Genomic DNA, 21,112 nt, shown 5'->3' with positions numbered 1-21,112 from the left:
GTTTTCATACTAGGTTGGAATCAATGCTGGTGATGGAATAAATTACTATTCTGTTCCTGGTTCCATGGAAGACAGCATGTTAAATCTTACACAAATGTCAAATGTTGGTGTTCCTGGCCAGTTTGTCTTCAGGGTGGATGTAAGAGTCAATCCAGGTGAGTACATACCTGGTCAGTTTGTTTTCAAGATAGAAAACAGTGAGATAACTATTCCAGGTAATTGCTCAATAAATATGATTGTATTTTTAAGTGCTAACTTTAACAGGTGTTAAGGAAGGAGTCTTCTCGTTATCAATCATACTTCTAATAATAATAAATTCATAAAATTTTGACACAGTAAAGCAGATTATATAACCAAATGATTCTATCAGTTTAATCAAAGGACTATGTGCGGTATGGTCAAATATCTGCCCCCGATTTCAACCAATTTTTAAATAGTATCGTATGAAAATGAAATCTTCACAAATCATTGTAAAGAGGATGCCTATAACTTTAATCTTGATTTTAGTCATCATTGCTCACTCGCTGTTTATCTATGACGTCACTTAAATGACCTAATTCCCGCAAATTTGCAAACAAATGAAGATATTCTCATTTTTGCTCTATATTTTGCATTCGGAAGTATAGAGCGCAGGTCTGCTCAAGTGCGATTTTAACCTATGTTTTTCTTCAGATAGTTATACATATCATACTAAAAAATGGTACTTGAGCAAGCCTGCGCTCGATGTTTCCCAGTCGAAAAACCATCGGAAAACACCCATCTTTTGCTACAAAACACCAATTTATCAAAATAATGCAATATTCATGACGTCATTTCTACATTATGACGTCACTGAGGTGATAACCTTTTACACCTTTATTTCCAATATGATTTTAACAATCTTTCACCTTATTTTAAAGCTCTTTCTAAAACTTTGATTTTGGGGGGCAAAAATTGCATAAAACCGCCCTTAGTCCTTTGACCTCGTTATTTTTGCATAAAGGTCAGGTCAAGATCATTACCGTTTTCCTTAACTTAAAGGATGATGAAAATAAATGTAGTTCTTTGCTTTTATGTAGACATATGTTTAATATATGAAGATTCTATTCTTCAATGAAATGATAGAATATCCAAATGTCTACCAGTTTATTCTACTTAATTGGAATAAATATTGAAACTAAAATTGATATTGCTTAGCCCGCATTTCCTCTAATCTTCATAAATTTTGAAGATATTTGATTATTTTTTTATGCTTTCAATATTAAGATATTTCTGATTTTTACATATTATGAAGACTTTGTATAAAAATATAAATTCAAAGAAAAGCTAATATATTGACTATTTAATAAGAGAGAAAAACTGATTTTAGTGATTTTTTCACCCAAATCAATGTATAGAATGGGCGCTTTAAAAGCTTATAAAAATGTATTTTGATAGGCAAATATAGTCCTTGTTAGATTCTAAACATTGATTACTATTTCTATGCCAAAGATGTGCGATAGTTAATTAGAATGAAAAATATAATATTTTTGATTTCCTTTCATATTGATTTAATGAATAATTGTCCATTAAATCAATATGAAAAGAAATGAATATAGTATATTGATCAAATTTACGTTGGACAAGTCGAAAACCAACAAAAGACTCCTTCCTTAACCAACTATTCCAATGCACATGTAACAAGTGCTTAGAGGAGGAGTGGAAAAGAAAGAATATACAATGTCAGTTAAGCAAGAAAAGTATTTTTGGAAGAAAAATTAAATTAGATATAATGATAATATAATGCTAAAAGTACAGTATTTGAGTAAGCTATTTTCTTTAATTTGCATTTAAATGTGTGAGTTTAAGCATATAAACATAGAATCGGTTCAAACGAACATTTTCAATACATGTTTACATACTATCCAGGATAAACGGGAGTTAACTGTGAACTTGGTCAGCGCTTTATAACCTCCTACTGTACGATCCATTTTTGAATTTTAGTTTATTTAATTGTTTAACGAACAGTTCAATTAGAAACTCGAAAATGTGTTGAAAGTTTAGTGTGGTATCGATCCTCAACGTCAAATGCTCAAATCAAGAGATAAAGAATGTAAGAATTGTAGAAAAGTAGAAAAAAGCACATCTAAACAAACAAAAAGTTAGCTTTGGAGGACATCAAGAAATGAGGTATCGATACATGTATTCGTTTAAAAGTACATGTAACTAGTACTATTATCGACAAAAAAGTTGGAGAAGTTTTCTTTTAAAAATACCGCCTAAAATATCATTCTGGTAGAGGTATGAGAACGCTTTTGGCAATAAAGCAGAACCGCATAAATTGATCATGATGAGCAACACCAGCACATGCATCAAACAAAGGAACAGACGAAATAAGATAGAAATGATACTGCGTAGTGAATGGAAAAGTACTAACATTATCAGGCTACAACACTGCTATGACATTGAAACTTAATGTTTAAATATACAATCTGGCCTTGTTTCCAAGGAATAGGAATGCTGAGGATTTTTAAGTTAAACTTACACATTGATAAGTATGTGTAACTAGTTGCAAAATTTTGAACATTATTTCACATAGTCTGAGTAAAAAAGGTGGAAAAATATTATGCCATGATATTGAACAGGGGATACCATCGAGAGAGATTAAGCTCTTACATCTATGTCAGTGCAGCCATAATGTTACAGAATTCTCTGTATCGATATGCGACAAGCCAATGCTGCCATTATTCATGAAATAAACAATTTTCCGACAGTTGATAATACTCTTTAATGTTAACGGTAGTGACGTATTTCACAAGCAATAAAACAATTTCAAAGGGAATAAGTTATGTGATTATGAACACGTATATATGAAAAATTTTAGTTTTCTAGTTTTTCTGTATATGAAATGTCATCCTAGGATTTGTAACACGAGAGAATATTCTAGCTGGATTTCATTTGTAAGAACGATGCCTTAAAAATGTTTTACCCAATTACGATACTAAATAATCACATTTATATTTTTTTCATTTATTTTTTGGGAAGACAATATATCAATTATTTAATTCTCCTATTAAGAATTCAATAACTGCTACAGCTCGCCTTGTGTCTATGGTAGTTGTTCAGAACTTATCAATACTGTACACCAAGATATACGAGAAGTCGCTGTGATACCAGTAAGTAAAGAAAAGTGCGAAGAAAACAAATAATAATAAAATTCTTTTTTGTTGATCACAAAGATATGAATGGGTGCATTTGAATAAAATATGTTTCTTTATGGCAAATGTAGTCATTTAAAAGACTGGATAACTCTTACATTCTCATGCTTTAAATAAAGGATAATGTAATCACTTAATTTATTTTTATTACAAATTATGTTGTTCTACAAAAAAAATATTTTTTGTGTGTTTTATGTTTGAACAAAAATCCCAATAAGTATTAGTTTTTATGTTACATGTATCTTCATCAAAACCACACAGAACTCAAACATGTAATTATAAGCCAGAATCTATACTTCAAAAAAGACTTTTGCCAATAAACAACGTAATGCCTGCAACAGAGTAACTGCTTACACCTATGATATTTCAACACGTGTTAGATGATGTCCGTAAACTATAATCGAATTATACCTGATAAGTAATTATTGTGTGTAATTATTTTATAACTTACTTCAGTCAATGAAAGTTTCTATCAAAATGTATACTTGCATTGAAATAATGTTGATTAATTACGTAAAGAGTGAATATATTTAGCGGGAATTACGTTAATAAAAATTATGATTTGAAAAATTTTGAAAGATTTCAAGCGTTTCTTAAATGTGCAATTTTAGTTTTGATGGAAGGAACTTTCCAGAACGGGAAAAGCAAGAACGCGGGTTGACTAATTGACGTCATAGCGGAAAATGTAGAACGAGTTCATTATGCGTCGGGAAGATACCTTGAATCAAAAACTTAATTTTAGAATTACAAATAATTATACCCTCTCTCTCTCTCTCTCTCTCTCTCTCTCTCTCTCTCTCTCTCTCTCTCTCTCTCTCTCTCTCTCTCTCTCTCTCTCTCTCTCTCTCTCTCTCTCTCTACTAGTATATAACCTAGGTTATTATACTTTCATGTTAAATACTGAAATCTGATTGGTTTAGACGCAGTTGATTATCCGTTCTATTACCCTCAGCGTTAGCAACAAAATTAGTAACGGGTAACACAACGAATTGTTACATGTGCGTAAATTATGCGCGTACGGTTCGCCGTAGAATTCACGTCATTTCTATATAAAAGCAGTAAAAAATCTCTAAAATTAAGACATTCAGTATAATAAAAAATAGTGCCTGTTTGAGAGGATAACATTTGAAATTGACACCCCTTAAAAACCATTGTCAACCGACGCCATTGTTTTCTCGGGGTGTCAATTTCAACTGTTATCCTTCCAAACAGGCACTTTTTATATATTGATAGTCTGTTATATTATTTTTTGAACTACATGTATGAACAGATGGTGTTGACAACTCTACTACATATATAAATATATAGGAACAAATGATGTACGCACAAAACGGGGACATTCCTTAAGATTTTTTTTTTCATTTTTTTTTTCAAATTGCCTTGTATTTAAAATTTGGAAAAAAATATATGTTTTCTACTTTTATAAACATTTCAGTGACTTTTGCTTGATAAAAAATATTTAGAAAGGAGGTGCGACGCACTACCCCGTTTTGAAATAAGAATCCTTGTGCATCTCAATGCGATTGGGGGTTGACATTAAATAGATACGTGTAACAAATAATACCAAAAAAATGAAATTATGTTCAATTGCAAAAATAAATTGCTGCGAAACAAGCAGTCAAGGACCGAAAGTGTTTGTAATTTTTCCAGTCAGCTGCAACAAAAAGATATAACGTCTTACATAATCAATTTCAGTGAAGCTTTTCCTTCCCGTCCGCTCCACTAAATATCAAGCTAGTTTTTCTATGGTTTTAAGTTTTAAGAAAATAAGTTAAGAAAAACAATTTTTAAAAAAATTTGACATAATACCATAAAATGTGTACAGAAAATACAAAGACATTGCTTGTTGCGAGATATCATATAGTAGATACTGTAATACGACGATGATCCGGTTTCGATGGTTTTATGTTACGTTCAATCGTTTTTTGTATGTGCAAAGAGTTTTAAAAAAGTGTTGGTTTTATTTCAAAGATGTCAATGAGTGTGCCAGTTCACCCTGTGTCAATGGTACTTGTTCAGATCGCGTCAATGGATATGTATGCAATTGTACGCTGGGCTATACAGGAAGTCGCTGTAATATTGGTAAGTTAAAGCAAATGAAAAGAAACACACTGATGTGTTTAATTGTTATTTAATGAATACAAAGAAGTGATTGGTCACATTTCAATTGAATGTAGGATTTTTTGGCAAGGGTAGTAATTCAAAAGATTCCATTACGTCTTTTTTGTCGTAAATTTCCAGAACATGAATAAAGCGAATGTAAAGGGTATATTGTCGTGTTATTAAATTTTTACTGTATCGATGAAAAGTTTTTTTTGTGCTTCTAAAAGTTTTCGCTTTTGCAGCGGGTTTTTTTTTTTCATTTTTAACATAACTTTTAAAAGTTTTGTGAACAAAAACAATCAATAAATATTAGTGTTATCATCATATCAGCAAATATTATCAATAAATCAATATTACAACATACATGTATAAGGCGCTATATCTATACAGAGGTGAAAAGCTAAAAAAGAGGTCTTTGTTGTCCAAAATGGACTCGAGCTATTTGACGTACATATTTTCAATAAAGTATCGCTTCTCTTTTGAAGATATCAATGAGTGTTTCAGTTCGCCCTGTATAAGTGGTACTTGTACAGATCGTGTGAATGGATATGTATGCAACTGTATGCCAGGATATACGGGAAGTCGCTGCAATATTGGTAGGTAAAAGAATAGCAGTGAAACACGCTGGCTTTTCTAGATGTTTTTATCAGATGAAATGAATGGTTTTGTACACGTGTCTTTCATTAAAATATATAAAAAACGAAGAACCTGTATATACAGATTTTCATTCAAGATAGAGCCATTATCTTCTGGAATTTAGTGTTCAACCAGAAAGGACTATGTGCGGTATGGTCAAATATCTGCCCCCGATTTCAACCAATTTTTAAATAGTATCGTATAAAAATGAAATCTTCACAAATCATTGTAAAGAGGATGCCTATAACTTTAATCTTGATTTTAGTCATCATTGCTCTCTCGCTGTTTATCTATGACGTCACCTAAATGACATAATTCCCGCAAATTTGCAAACAAATGAAGATATTCTCATTTTTGCTCTATATTTTGCATTCGGAAGTATAGAGCGCAGGTCTGCTCAAGTGCGATTTTAACATATGTTTTTCTTCAGATAGTTATACATATCATACTAAAAAATGGTACTTGAGCAAGCCTGCGCTCGATGTTTCCCAGTCGAAAAACCATCGGAAAACACCCATCTTTTGCTACAAAACATCAATTTATCAAAATAATGCAATTTTCATGACGTCATTTCTACATTTTGACGTCACTGTGGTGATAACCTTTTACACCTTTATTTCCAATATGATTTTAACTATCTTTCACCTTATTTTAAAGCTCTCTCTGAAACTTTGATTTTGGGGGGCAAAAATTGCATAAAACCGCACTTAGTCCTTTGTTCCCTTAAAGCTTGCCCGGACCAGAATGTGTTTGTCATGATCACGGTTAACGGTGTTTGTAAAATTATATTCTTGCCGTACAAGTATATGTTTTATTAATGAGAAAAAAGAAATTGCAAAACATCGATACCATTTTAACTAAAAAGTGCTTTATGTAAGGTTTATAAACTAGTCTTATATTTTAATAAATTGATAAAACAGAAATGATTAATATTTTGTGGCGAAAATGGTCTAATAAACACGTTGCAACTGATATTAACATCTAAGCCTATAACAAAATTGAAACTGTTATGTGGACGGATAGTTTACCTTTAATGTTACTTCAACAACAGATTATGAATTTGTGAAAAACGAGGAATACTATCATTGTTTCTAAAAAATACTGTTAAATAACAGTGAGTTTTTAAATATTTTTTAAATGATGTGTTGTACATTTGTTCATGTGGAAATGAAAAATAGTTTTTCCTTAAAATATATTTTATTTTTTCACTTAAATGATTGATGTCTTTTACAATTTTCTCTTCAGACATCGATGAGTGTGAAGTCCAACCTTGTCAGAACAATGGAACTTGTACAGATCTGATTAATGGCTACCAGTGTCATTGTAGAGACGGATTCAATGGAACAAACTGTATACACAGTAAGTATAGATATGCTGTATGTTAAATGTTAAGAAGGGTCTGGTTTTATTTTGAGGAATACTGAAAATTAATTAATTTTAGTCATTATTTACATATTTATAACTTATATAAATTTGATGAAAGTCATTATGATTTCTTCTTAAACAGATATGTTTTAGTAATGACGTATTACGAAAACTCTATTAGCATATATTAGAATTGTTTTTCTGACTTATTTAATTTTTTTTTTACAGAGGATTATTTTTTCTTGTTTTGCGGATTACCTGAGCCAAAAGTTTAAGTAAAATTTTTTGATCACTTGTTGCCCGTCGTCCGTCCGTTTGTCCATCTGTCTGTCAGTCTGTCTGTTATATTTTTACACTCATTACTTCTCTAGAACCAATGGGCCAAATTCAATGAAAATTGGTACAAAACATCTATTTGAAAATGGGAGTCCTAATTCTCGAAAAAAAGGACTAAACCCTTAAAAGTTTCTAAAAAAGAGATAATTGTAAAACACTGAAAATAGCGTTTGTGTCTTTAAAAAATCTTCTAAAGAACCATTGCACCAGAAATGCTAATATTAACACAAACGCTTGTATTTATAAAAAAAGATTCTAAATTGTCAAAACTGACCACCGGACTAATACTGGGGCCAAAAGAGGGGTTTAACGTATGACTAAGCATATAGGGACAATGTTCTCAGGATCTACAAAGCGTCAGTTTGTTAGATAACAATGCAAGCATTTTAAGATAGTGTAGATTTTATATAGTTTTAATCGTTACCTCCTGGTCAATACTGGGGATCCAAAACAGGGTGCAAAGTTTAACAGATATATACAGGCAAAATGTTTTAAAATCTTTTTCTCAAGAACTACAATGCTACAATTTATGATATCACAATGCTAACATCCTCAAACAGTGTAGATTCTACATTGTTAAAATGCCTTCTTTCACTTTTTATAATTATTAATAGTTCATTTTACAATTCTGTTATCTTTCATACGTTGAGGCCTAAAGCAATAAGATCGGTCAGTTGATACATCCTAGATCTTAGGATATGATGTCGAAAACAATTAATACATTTATATGATGTTTAATGTATTGTTAAATCTTGATATAAATTACAGCTTTACACTATTTTCGAAGAGTTTCATATTTAAACATCTCGAAAGAGAATGATACAAGAGCTATATGTTTCATGTGAGTGATGTCGCCCATAGGCCTCTTGTGCTATTGATTTCATTTATATTTTTATGGGTTTTATGTTTTTTTATGTCAACAAATATGTCTATCCTACATGGAGTTTGATATATGTTGACAATTCTTTGAAAATAAAAAGTAGACATAGTTAGCATTTTTACATTAAAATGTTACTTACACATACAGATATAGATGATTGCTTATCACATCCTTGTCAAAACAACGGTACATGTACAGACCTTATCAATGACTACCAATGTGACTGTGTGCTGGGATTCAATGGAACACATTGTGAAAACAGTAAATGTTTTAGCCCTACCCAATTATTTCAATATACTTTGGATTTGCACTGACAACGTGTCGATATATACTTTAGTACTACAACTAGTTGAAACCAACATTAAATGTCATTAGATCTTGCCATGTTTGGTTTTGTGTTTGTTATGCTCAATAGTTTTCATTTTAATCAAATTAAATAATCAGTCAATGGCTAAAAAAGTAGTTAATGTTCCAAAACGTTTACCACGCCCGATCAAGCAAATTGACATACTTTTACACATAGTAGAATGATAGTAATTTGAGATTCATTTCTTAAGGGTGAAATCAGGTTTCCTTTATTTCAAGAAAAATGTCGAATACATGATTTTAAAATAAAAGAAATTATGTACTTCCTACAATTACCTTCCTCGATACCCCATTAAAGTAAATTTTTTTATAAAAATCCATCTTTGATAGGTGTAAAATAAACATTTAGCCTTCTTATAGTTTCCTTACATTAAAATCTATCTTAAAAACATAGATATAGATGAATGCCTACCAGATCCTTGCCAAAACAAAGGAACTTGTGCAGACCTTGTCAATGATTACGAATGTGATTGCGTAACAGGATTCAATGGCAGAAATTGTGAAAACAGTAAGTGCTTCAAATGCATACAATCTTCGACTCTGAAAATTGCAAAATCCAATTGTCTTTGAAGATATGTTTATGTTTCACTTGGTAGTATAAATCCCGTGTACATGAACCAATCATTTCAGACATCGATGAGTGTGCAGCTCTACCTTGTCAGAACAATGGAACTTGTACAGATCTGATCAATGATTACCAATGTCATTGTACGGACGGGTTTAACGGAACAAACTGTTCAATTAGTAAGTTAGAATGTGTGCAATGTTCAAAGTCTGAGGTTAAATTGTCTTAAGTTGGATCTGGTTTCTTTATTTTTAATTAGTCTTTAGTAATGGCGGATCTAAATAAAAAAGTATTAGCATAGGAATGTAACTTACATTTATTTAAATATATAATCTGTTACTTTACTATTATTTGAGAGACATAACGGTTTTTACTAGAATAGTTTAATTGTCAGTGTAATATAAATATAATTTCTAAAGGTTTATTTGGAAGGGGTGGTGAGAAAGTATTATTTTCTATAACAATCTCTCCCATTATTGCAGTATGAGTAATGCTGACCATTCATTCAAAAAATCTACTTAAATTTATTCAGCGTATGTATAATTTCTGACCATATTTATATAATGGACAATAAACTTCTACTTGTCTATACAGATATTGATGAATGCCTGCCAGGCCCTTGTCAAAACAATGGAACGTGTACAGACCTTGTCAATAACTACCAATGCGATTGTGTGGCAGGATTTAATGGAACAAATTGTGAAAACAGTATACACTTTATTTTGTATCCGAAAATATGAAACAATAAAGTTTTCTTTAGGAAGTTTGGTTTGAGTAGAAAACTATCTGGAACATTCATTATTTCAGATATAGACGAGTGTGCAGCTCAACCTTGTCAGAACAATGGGACTTGTGAAGATCTGATTAACAATTACCGATGCCGTTGTACAGACGGATTTAATGGAACACACTGTTCAAATAGTATGTTGGGATATGGCATAGTTTAGTATAAAATTGATTTGTAAAAAATATTATTTCAAACGTTTGATTTAAATAGTGCAAACATAATGTTTTAATTTGTTTTAAATAATTTTTGAAATAGTTTTAGCCATTATAGCTTTATGAAAATCTATGTGACGCAGGAAGAGAGTTTTCGGTAGTAAATATGTTTTGTCGAGAAGGGAGTGAACTCTTTCTTTTTCATTGGTTATATAATGTTGCTTTTATATATATTTTTGGTTTTTCAATAGAAATTTTATCTGTTATCAATATAGTTAGACAAATCTCTATTCTTAAATCTTTCTGGGAGATGACAAATCACATGAACATTTTCCTCAGAATTTTGGACTTGTGTATATAGATATTGATGACTGTGTACCAGATCCTTGTCAAAACAATGGTACATGTACAGACCTTGTCAATGATTACCAATGCTACTGTGTGGCAGGATTTAATGGCACAAATTGTGATATCAGTAAGTTCATTCAATGCATATTCTCTCTAAAAATATGATATCTGTTTTCAAAATATTTTTTGTTTTTGAGCTTGACTTGATAAATGTCTTATACATTCCTCTCTACAGATATTGACGAGTGTGCAACTCAACCTTGTCAGAACAATGGAACTTGTGAAGATCTAATCAATGATTACCAATGCCGTTGCACAGACGGGTTTAATGGAACAACCTGCTTAAACAGTAGGTTGGGTTACTTCGCGTTCCATGTCTACAAGTGAGGTTGTTCCATTTCAGAGAATAATTTAAGCTTTATCACAGTTCAATTTCTATATACGTTGAATTAGAGAAATCATTTCAGCACCACAAATCAAGCCGTATACATTTCATATGTGAATTATAATAAAATCTAATTTTTATTTTCTTTTTTTTAAATCAAAGATTGATTGATAACTACACGAATATAAGAAGGGACTTTTGCTAAATTTAGAAGCATTCTAATTTTTTAGAGAGGGGCGGTGATTTTTTATTTTTGATATTTCCCTTTTGTTTCTCATTTTCCAAATTTATAAATGAATTAGTTTGTAGTTTTTTAAAACCCTTTCTAAAGAGGAATATAACAAACATTAATGTTTTAAACAAACATTAGTACGTTTGATCAGCGTAGATATAAATTATAATCACAAATTTAGATTGAAATCTTACTTATACGTACAGATATAGATGATTGTATACCAGTTCCTTGTCAAAATAACGGTACATGTACAGACCTGGTCAACGACTACCACTGTGATTGTGTACTGGGATTCAATGGCACAAAATGTGAAAACAGTAGGCACTTAAAATGCATACTATTTGTTGGAAATGCAAAAACTAGTTTTTCTTAAAGTGTTTTTTTAATGTTTGGTCTAAATAGTCAATGCCTTTTATTTTCCACTCTTCAGACATTGATGATTGTGAAGCATTACCTTGTCAGAACAATGGAACTTGTACAGATCTGATCAATGATTACCAATGTCATTGTACGGACGGGTTTAATGGAAGAAACTGTTCAAATAGTAAGTTAGGATATGATTTACTTTTATAGCTTATGTGTCGGGGTTGGGTTTGTTGTTTTTTTATTAGATGATTGCTTTGGCTGTCCATACGATCCTATACTAAATTGGAAAAGTTTAATTCTAAAGATTTAGACTGACGTTAGTTAAGGTATATTCCGTCTATATTAAAAAAGATGATGTCTCTTAAGCCAAAATTAATCTCTTGTGAATTGATTGCTTTAAAACGTTTGTACTACCAGAAAGTATTACGCATTGTACATTTGTTCCTTTGAAAATAAAACATAGTTTTTCCTTAAAATATATTTTATTTTTTCACTTAAATGATTAATGTCTTTTACAATTTTCTCTTCAGACATCGATGAGTGTGAAGTCCAACCTTGTCAGAACAATGGAACTTGTACAGATCTGATTAATGGCTACCAGTGTCATTGTAGAGACGGATTCAATGGAACAAACTGTATACACAGTAAGTATAGATATGCAGTATGTTAAATGTTAAGACGGATCTGGGGTTTATTTTAGGAATCCTGAAAATTGATTAATTTTAGTCATTATTTACATATTGACAAATTATATAAATTTGATGAAAGTCATTATGATTTCTTCTTAAACAGATATGTTTTAGTAATGACGTATTATGAAACTTTCAATAGTATATATTGGAATTGTTTTTCCGATTTTGTTTAATTTTTTTTTTGACAGAAGATTATTTTTCTTGTTTTGCAGATTACCTGAGCCCAAAGTTTAAGTGAGCTTTTCTGATCACTTGTTGCCCGTCGTCCGTCCGTTTGTCCATCTGTCTGTCAGTCTGTCTGGTAAATTTTTACACTCATTACTTCTCTAGAACCAATGGACCAAATTCAATGAAAATTGGTACAAAACATCTATTTGAAAATGTGAGTCCTAATTCTTGAAATAAATGACTCAGCCCTTAAAAATTCTTTAAAAAGAGATAATTGTGAAACACTGAAAATAGGGTTTGTGTCACAGGGGCCAGGCCCGTTTTAACATTAATTTCAATGTAACCATTAATAAAGAAAGGGGTCGAACTCTGACCCAAATAAAAAAACTACCAGCTCGCTTCAAAAGCCTAATAAATCAATTAATTTTTAAAACACTCGCAATATGCATGTATTTTTCAAAAAAGTAATGTCTGAGATACACTTATGCCGAATTTCAAGTTGATGGGTCTAAAAATAGCGGAGATATACGTCATTATTCTCTCGAAGTCGCCAGTTTTTTTTTACCTGGACATTTACCGATCCAGGGCTCACGGTGGGATTTTGCCTCTGACAACAACAGTATTGCAACAAGTCGAGAAACATTTACACTAATCTTTTAAAATCTTACATCAAATGCAGGCTACTTACATCCTTAAATTCCATTAAAATTTCTTAAATACTCTCCAAACTGAACTTTTATTATAATGATGTCCAGAAAAGTTTATTACTTATATACTGTTTAATGTATTGTAAAATCTTGATATAAATTACAGTTTAACACTATTTTCGAAGAGTTTCATATCTAAAACTTTCGAAAGAGAATGAAACAAGAACTATATGTTTCATGTGAGTGATGTGGCCCATGGGCTTCGTGTTATGGATTTCATCTATATTTTAATGGTTTTATCTTTTACATCAACACATATGTCTATCCTACATGGAGTATGATAGATGTTGAAAATTCTATGAAAAGAAAAAGTAAAAAGTATGGTTTGCATTTTTACATTAAAATGTTACTTACACATACAGATATAGATGATTGCTTACCAGATCCTTGTAAAAACAACGGTACGTGTACAGACCTTGTCAATGACTACCAATGTGATTGTTTGGCAGGATTCAATGGAACACATTGTGAAAACAGTAAATGTTTTTAGCTCTACCCAATTATTTCAATATACTTTGGGTTTGCACTGACAACGTGTTGATGTGTACTACAACTAGTTGAAACCAACATTAAATGTCATTATTTCGTGCCATTTTAGATTCTGTGTTTGGTATGCTTAATAGTTTTCATTTCAATCAAGTTAAACAATCAATCAATGCCTAATAGAGTAATCAATGTTTATTACGCCCAATCAAGCAAATTGACACATACTGTTACCTATAGTAGAATGATAGTAATTTGAGATTCATTTCTTAAGCGTGATATCAGGTTTCCTTTATTTCAGGAAAAATGTCGGATACGTAATTTTAAAATAATAGAAATTATGTGCTTCCTAAAAATGACTTTCCCAAATACCCCATAAAATTCAATTTTCATCAAAACCCAGAAGTTTGATAGGTGTAAAATAAATATTAAGTATTCTTATATATTCCTTACAATAAAATCTAACTTAAAACATAGACATAGATGAATGCCTACCAGATCCTTGCCAAAACAATGGAACTTGTACAGACCTTGTCAATGATTACGAATGTGATTGTGTAGCAGGATTCAATGGCAGAAATTGTGAAAACAGTAGGTGCTTCAAATGCATACAATCTTCGACTCTGAAAATTGCAAAATCCAATTGTCTTTAAAGATATGTTTATGTTTCACTTGGTAGTATAAATCCCGTGTACATTAACCAATCATTTCAGATATCGATGAGTGTGCAGCTCTACCTTGTCAAAACAATGGAACTTGTACAGATCTGATCAATGATTACCAATGTCATTGTATGGACGGGTTTAACGGAACAAACTGTTCAATTAGTAAGTTAGAATGTGTGCAATGTTCAAAGTCTGAGGTTAAGTTGTGATAAGTTGGATCTGGTTTCTTTATTTTTAATTAGTCTTTAGTAATGGCGGATCTAAATAAAAATTAATTAGCAAAGGAATGTTACTTACATTTATTTAAATATATTAGCTGTTACTTTATTATTATTTCAGAGACATAATGGTTTTTACTATTATTTCTTACCATATTTATATAATGGACAATAAACTTCTACTTGTCTATACAGATATTGATGAATGCCTGCCAGGCCCTTGTCAAAACAATGGAACGTGTACAGACCTTGTCAATAACTACCAATGCGATTGTGTGGCAGGATTTAATGGAACAAATTGTGAAAACAGTATACACTTTATTTTGTATCCGAAAATATGAAACAATAAAGTTTTCTTTAAGAAGTTTGGTTTGAGTAGAAAACTATCTGGAACATTCATTATTTCAGATATAGACGAGTGTGCAACTCAACTTTGTCAGAACAATGGGACTTGTGTAGATTTGATTAACAATTACCAATGCCGTTGTACAGACGGATTTAATGGAAGGCACTGTTCAAATAGTATGTTGGGATATGGCATATTTTAGTATGAAATTGATTTGTAAAAAATATCATTTCAAATGTTTAATTTGAATAGTGCAAGCATAATGTTTTAATTTGTTTTAAATAATTTATGAAATAGTTTTAGCAATGATAGCTTGATGAAAATCTATGTGACGTAGGAAGAGCGTTTTCTATAGAAAATGTGTTTTGTCGAGAAGGGAGTGAACTCTTTCTTCTCAATTAGTTATATAATGTTGCTTTTATATATATTTTTGGTTTTTCAATAGAAATTTTATCTGTTATCAATGTAGTTAGACAAATCTCTATTCTTAAATCTTTCTGAGAGATGTCAAATCACATGAACATTTTCCTCAGAATTTTGGACTTGTATATATAGATATTGATGACTGCGTACCAGATCCTTGTCAAAACAACGGTACATGTACAGACCTTGTCAATGATTACCAATGCTACTGTGTTGCAGGATTTAATGGCACAAATTGTGATACCAGTAAGTTCATTCAATGCATATTCTCTCTAAAAATATGAAATCTGAATATTTTTTTTATTTTTGAGCTTGACTTGATAAATGTCTTATACATTCATCTCTACAGATATTGACGAGTGTGCATCTCAACCTTGTCAAAACAATGGAACTTGTGAAGATCTTATCAATGATTACCAATGTCGTTGCAAAGACGGGTTTAATGGAACAACATGCTTAAACAGTAGGTTGGGTTACTTTGCGTTTCATACCTACGAGTGAGGTTGTTTTGCATGAAATGAAATTACATTTCTTCATTTCAGAGAATAATTAAAGCTTTATCAAAGTTCAATTTCTACATACGTTGAATTAGAGGATTCATATTTTAGCACCACAGATCAAGGCATATACATTTATGAGTGAATAACAGCTGTATAATGAAATCTAATTTGATCTTCTTTTTTTTTTTTAAAGTAATAAATGTATTGAAAACTACACTGATATAAGAAGGGAAAGTTGCTAATGTTAGTAGCATTCTAATATTCTTTAAGAGAGGGTTTTTTTAATAGTTGGTATTCCCCTTTATTTTTCTTATTTTCCAAATTTATTAAGTATTAGTTTATAGTCTTTAAAATCTCTTTCTAAAATGGAGTATACCAGATTTAAATGTGTTGGACAAACATTTATACGTTTAATAAACGTAGATATATGTATATATTATAATCACAAATTTAGATTGAAATCTTACTTATGCCTACAGATATAGATGATTGCAGACCAGTTCCTTGTAAAAACAACGGTACGTGTACAGACCTGGTCAACGACTTCCACTGTGATTGTGTACTAGGATTCAATGGAACAAACTGCGAAAACAGTAGGCACTTAAATTGCATACTATTTTTTTGAAATTTAAAAACTAGTTTTTCTTAAACTGTTTTTTTAATGTTTGGTCTAAATGGTTGAAGCCTTTTATTTTCCACTATTCAGACATCGATGATTGTGAAGCTCAACCTTGTCAGAACAACGGAACGTGTACAGATATGATCAATGATTACTTATGTCATTGTACAGTCGGGTTTAATGGAAGAAACTGTTCAAATAGTAAGTCAGGGAATGATTTTCTTTGATAGCTTATGTGTCGTGGTAGGGTTTGTTATTTTTGATTAGCGGATTGCTTTGGTTGTCTATAAGATCTTCTACTTAATCGGTAAAGTTTAGTTCTAAAGATTTAGACTAAAGTTAGTTAAGATGTTTGTTTATCCTAAAAATGTTGATGCCTTTTAAAGAGGTTCGCTCCTCTCTAGATCTTTTTTGGGTAACTATTTTATGTCGCCTCTTATCAAAAGATTTTGCATATTGTAGTATTTGTATATTTATATTTAACAATGCCAAGTAAACCATATTTCATACAATTGTTAAAAATATATATATTTTGTGTCGGAAGGTTTTCAGAAGCAAATGAACAATTTTCATAACTCAATAGTTTACAGTACTGTTACTTTAGCATCCTAATTTTCAGAGCAGACTAAACTTCCATATTATTTGTGCATTAGGGTATATTCATGCTGTTCTGAAAAACACTTTTGAACAATATTATGATATTTCTATCAAAATATTTTGGCATATTTAGCTTATATTTCATAGGAGTCAAGAAACTTGAATTTTTGTTTAAAATTAGCTTTTTTCATGTCATACCTCAATTTTTTTAGCTGTGATACCTACTGTCTTTTACTTTTATATGAGACAATGATTATGTGTCTATTTGCAGTGCGTCTTTTTACCCCAATGAACCCCAATGATACCCCAATGAACCCCAATGATACCCCAATGATACCCCAATGAACCCCAATGATACCCCAATGAACCCCAATGTTACCCCAATGATACCCAAATACACCTAATGATACCCCTATGATACCAAATGATATCCCAATGAAAATTTGCAGAACTTGCGCCGGGTCACTGGTCCAAGGCACGTTGAACAGCTAACTAGGGATGATCTAATCATGCCGTAGACAGAAAACTTTCCACATCAATAAACTCTATCCTTATTTAGATTTTTGTGAAATTTCAAGAGCTAACCTTTGTTCCTAAACAAATAAGAGAAAATGTCTCAATACTTACTGAAAAATTCTCGTATATGGGTCCGCACGTATATAAAGCACTAAAAATGGATAGTGACACGAAAAATTGAAATTGTAAAAATTCGCGTTGTTAGCCATTTTCAGTGCTCTATATATTCAATTTACTGGCTTAGTATCTATAGATATCATTGGACCCGACACGTTAAAGGTGCCTTGTGTTATTAATATTGGGGATATTTTTTGTATAATTTAATAAATGTATACAACGTACTTTGATAATAATAGTCATTTGATAATAACTAGAGGTACTGCGAGCAAGCTCACAAATGAAAATATTAAAACTGAAGTCTTTCTCTAATGGAAAAGAATCGATATGTCTCTTTTTCTTAAAGTTATGTTGAACTAGCACCAATGACCAAAGCTCCCATCAGGACATAATTACAGGTCACAAACAATCTTTGAGTCAAATTTTAGCTTAAAAAATTCTAATCATTTCCCATTACAAAATATGGCCAAATCGGTGAAAAAACGGCACGTAGTTGAAATTTCATTTGTGTAACATGTTGTTACATTAAATTCATTAAGTGTATCAATTATGAACATCATTTGGGTATTTCAAAGTTCATTGGGGTATCATTGGGGTTCATTGGGGGTATCATTGGGGTATCATTGGGGTTCATTGGGGTATCATTGGGGTTCATTGGGGTATCATTGGGGTTCATTGGGGTAAAAAGACGCACCCGTCTATTTGTATGCAAAGTTTTGGAAAATAACATTACTTTTATTATTTGCGTTTTAATTTGATAACTCCAAACTTTTGTAACAATCTCTACATTTTCTGTTGTATTCATTATGTACTGGCATTTGAATCTACCAGTAAAGCCAGTTTTTTAAACTCTGACTTAGATATTACTTTTATACCTGTTGTCACTACATGTGTTCAACCTCATACTGTATTGAAATCATAACTAAGTAATAGTTCAAACTATAAATATTTGTTTGATTTCTTCAATTAATCAATTTCAATGCCAAATTTCAACAATAAATTCAGGAAAATTATCATTTTTTGTTTGAGGCCCCATTTTTCCAACAACAAAATTTGGCATGTGGCATAGCTCTCAAATAAAATAAATGAACATGTTAGGTCCTCATCTTTATATCCAAGATGTATTTGGATGATTGACATTACTAGATGTCAACCTCCTTAATAAGCCAACATTAATCTCTTGTGAATTGTTTGTTTTTCAACGTTTGACCACACCAGAAATTACTACGAAGATCATTAGATAATTGAAATATATATGCTGTTTAAGTATACTTAACACGTATCAACTGGTTATGAATGGGAAATATTTTTCATAAAACTTTCACATAAACTTTTCCCCTCTGACATTATTAATGGAAATTATGCTTTACGAAATGTCTCTTTCAATATCAAATTGTTTTCAATGATACAAACTGTGCACATTCATAATAAATAATTACAGATATAGACGAGTGTGCAGCTCAACCTTGTCAGAACAATGGAACTTGTACAGATCTGATCAATGATTACTTATGTCAATGTATTGATGGGTTTAATGGAACAAACTGTACACAAAGTAAGATGAGATTGTACTTCTAGACTGAGTTTGAATTCTTATTTCGAGGAATATTTTTATAAATATATATATATATATATATATATATATATATATATATATATATATATATATATATATATATATATATATATATATATATATATATATATATATATATACAATGCAATCTTGCACAATGCAGATATTGACGAATGCCTACCAGATCCATGTCAAAACAACGGTACATGTATAGATCTTGTCAACGATTACCGATGTTACTGTGTTGCAGGATTCAATGGAACAAATTGTGAAAACAGTAAGAATATACATACGTTACTCGCCTTTGGAGAAGTTTCCAACATGATTCCAACATGACACCTTTTGAAAATTGTTTGCTTGTAGAACAATGAAATAAAAAAAAATTATTTGAAGACAGAGCAAGCTCAACTTATCTAATACATATTGAAAACTGAGGTTTATTAGGATTAATAGAGGTCTTATTTTTTTTAGGAGAATTGCCTTTTTTAGACAATGTATCCAAATGCTTATCAAAAATTTAACTTAATTTTGTGATTGTTCATCATTGGACCAGTCTAATTTCGCATGGCTGACGAGGAAGCGCATTAAAACAAAAATGTTATTAATTTTGCAATATAACACATCTTGATCTTGGAGAAGTAATCTACGTATACCATTGTTTATGAATCTAATTGTCCTTTAATTGTGAATTGTCTTATAAATATACAAAGTTTTAAAAAATATGTTCTTAGATATTTCTAGTAAATTGGAGATATAAGAAATCAACTCCTATTCGTTACCCATTCTAATTATGATCTATGGTCTATATAATTATTTGAAACATAGCAGATTCAAACAAACCTTAGTAAAACTTCCATTCTGATTGAGATTAACTCTAACGTAATATGAATTTAACTTATTAATGTGATCCCATCAGAATGTGTGAAACAGGTGTCTGTGTCAAACCATGGTAAACGTTGTAAAAGGGTGTTGCAGATTCATATGTAAAATTACTGTGGAATCATTAGATTTTGTGGTGGCTCAATTTTCGTGGAATTCGTGGGTACCTATTATCCACGAAATAACATCCTCGGAAATACACACAATTACGTCCCCATGAACCTGTAAAATTTAAGCATTACATGAAAGTTGGTCCCACGAATTTTAATGATTCCACAGTAACCGATCAAGGATGTGGAAGTAAATTTGGGATTAAAATTTTTTTAATCGTTTTTTAAAAATCGTTTTAAAGACAATTGAAACTAAATATTCATCAATGTGAACAAATGTGAAAGCAAGCTAGTGCACCATATTTACAAACTAGTATTCAGTAGTGTCACAACCATTATGGATCAGATATTAGATATCATGCTGGAAAGAGATGTTCATTTTTTAGAAAAATTGAAAAACTTATTCTGTCTGTTTGAAAAAGGATGAATGGTAATGGTTGTCTTTTTAAAACATTCAACATAGTATACGAAACCAACTATCTAATGATGCCCAAACAACAATTTTATAAATGAAACCATTCGTTTTTGTCTTTCTTAGTTATACTACAAATCCTCAACTTTGAAAGCAGCAGCTCAGTACTGCGTGAAGGAAAGTCTGCCTGGTTTAGTTTACAGTTAAAAAGTAATACAATGTACGAGGTTCAATGGTTTCATAGTGGATACTTAATTAGTAATTCATCAAGAAGATACAAACTGACGTCACTTCACACAGGAAATAATATGTCTTTACACACTTTGCATATCAATGACGTTTTACAGCGAGATAAAGGTATGTTAAACTAAACGTAGTGCGCGT

At 31.0% G+C, this 21,112-nt stretch overlaps 1 protein-coding gene across 5 annotated transcripts in view; it reads left to right on the top strand.

Annotated features, from left to right (window-relative positions):
- LOC128175965 (uncharacterized) overlaps positions 1-21,112 on the top strand; it is a 39,561-nt gene that overhangs the window by 5,521 nt on the left and 12,928 nt on the right. For 4 of the 5 annotated variants that reach the window (XR_008242739.1, XM_052841904.1, XM_052841902.1 and 1 more), the window contains 26 exons: positions 14-155; positions 5,148-5,258; positions 5,765-5,875; positions 7,161-7,274; positions 8,644-8,757; positions 9,257-9,370; positions 9,493-9,606; positions 10,022-10,135; positions 10,235-10,348; positions 10,728-10,841; positions 10,950-11,063; positions 11,538-11,651; positions 11,765-11,878; positions 12,231-12,344; positions 13,630-13,743; positions 14,228-14,341; positions 14,464-14,577; positions 14,829-14,942; positions 15,042-15,155; positions 15,535-15,648; positions 15,752-15,865; positions 16,382-16,495; positions 16,609-16,722; positions 19,193-19,306; positions 19,491-19,604; positions 20,855-21,085. Coding sequence is in view for 4 of the 5 variants with exons in the window: in XM_052841904.1 (XP_052697864.1) it covers positions 14-155; positions 5,148-5,258; positions 5,765-5,875; positions 7,161-7,274; positions 8,644-8,757; positions 9,257-9,370; positions 9,493-9,606; positions 10,022-10,135; positions 10,235-10,348; positions 10,728-10,841; positions 10,950-11,063; positions 11,538-11,651; positions 11,765-11,878; positions 12,231-12,344; positions 13,630-13,743; positions 14,228-14,341; positions 14,464-14,577; positions 14,829-14,942; positions 15,042-15,155; positions 15,535-15,648; positions 15,752-15,865; positions 16,382-16,495; positions 16,609-16,722; positions 19,193-19,306; positions 19,491-19,604; positions 20,855-21,085 (3,103 nt within the window). In the remaining variant the exon portion in view is untranslated. The remainder of the gene's footprint in view (positions 1-13; positions 156-5,147; positions 5,259-5,764; positions 5,876-7,160; positions 7,275-8,643; positions 8,758-9,256; positions 9,371-9,492; positions 9,607-10,021; positions 10,136-10,234; positions 10,349-10,727; positions 10,842-10,949; positions 11,064-11,537; positions 11,652-11,764; positions 11,879-12,230; positions 12,345-13,629; positions 13,744-14,227; positions 14,342-14,463; positions 14,578-14,828; positions 14,943-15,041; positions 15,156-15,534; positions 15,649-15,751; positions 15,866-16,381; positions 16,496-16,608; positions 16,723-19,192; positions 19,307-19,490; positions 19,605-20,854; positions 21,086-21,112) is intronic. The other variant, XM_052841903.1, reaches the window with a different exon arrangement.

The sequence above is a fragment of the Crassostrea angulata genome, chromosome 3 (genome assembly GCF_025612915.1).
Source record: "Crassostrea angulata isolate pt1a10 chromosome 3, ASM2561291v2, whole genome shotgun sequence".
NCBI lineage: Eukaryota > Metazoa > Mollusca > Bivalvia > Ostreida > Ostreidae > Magallana > Magallana angulata.
Note: the sequence above shows the minus strand (reverse complement) of the source record. Positions and strands in the feature narration are given on the sequence as shown.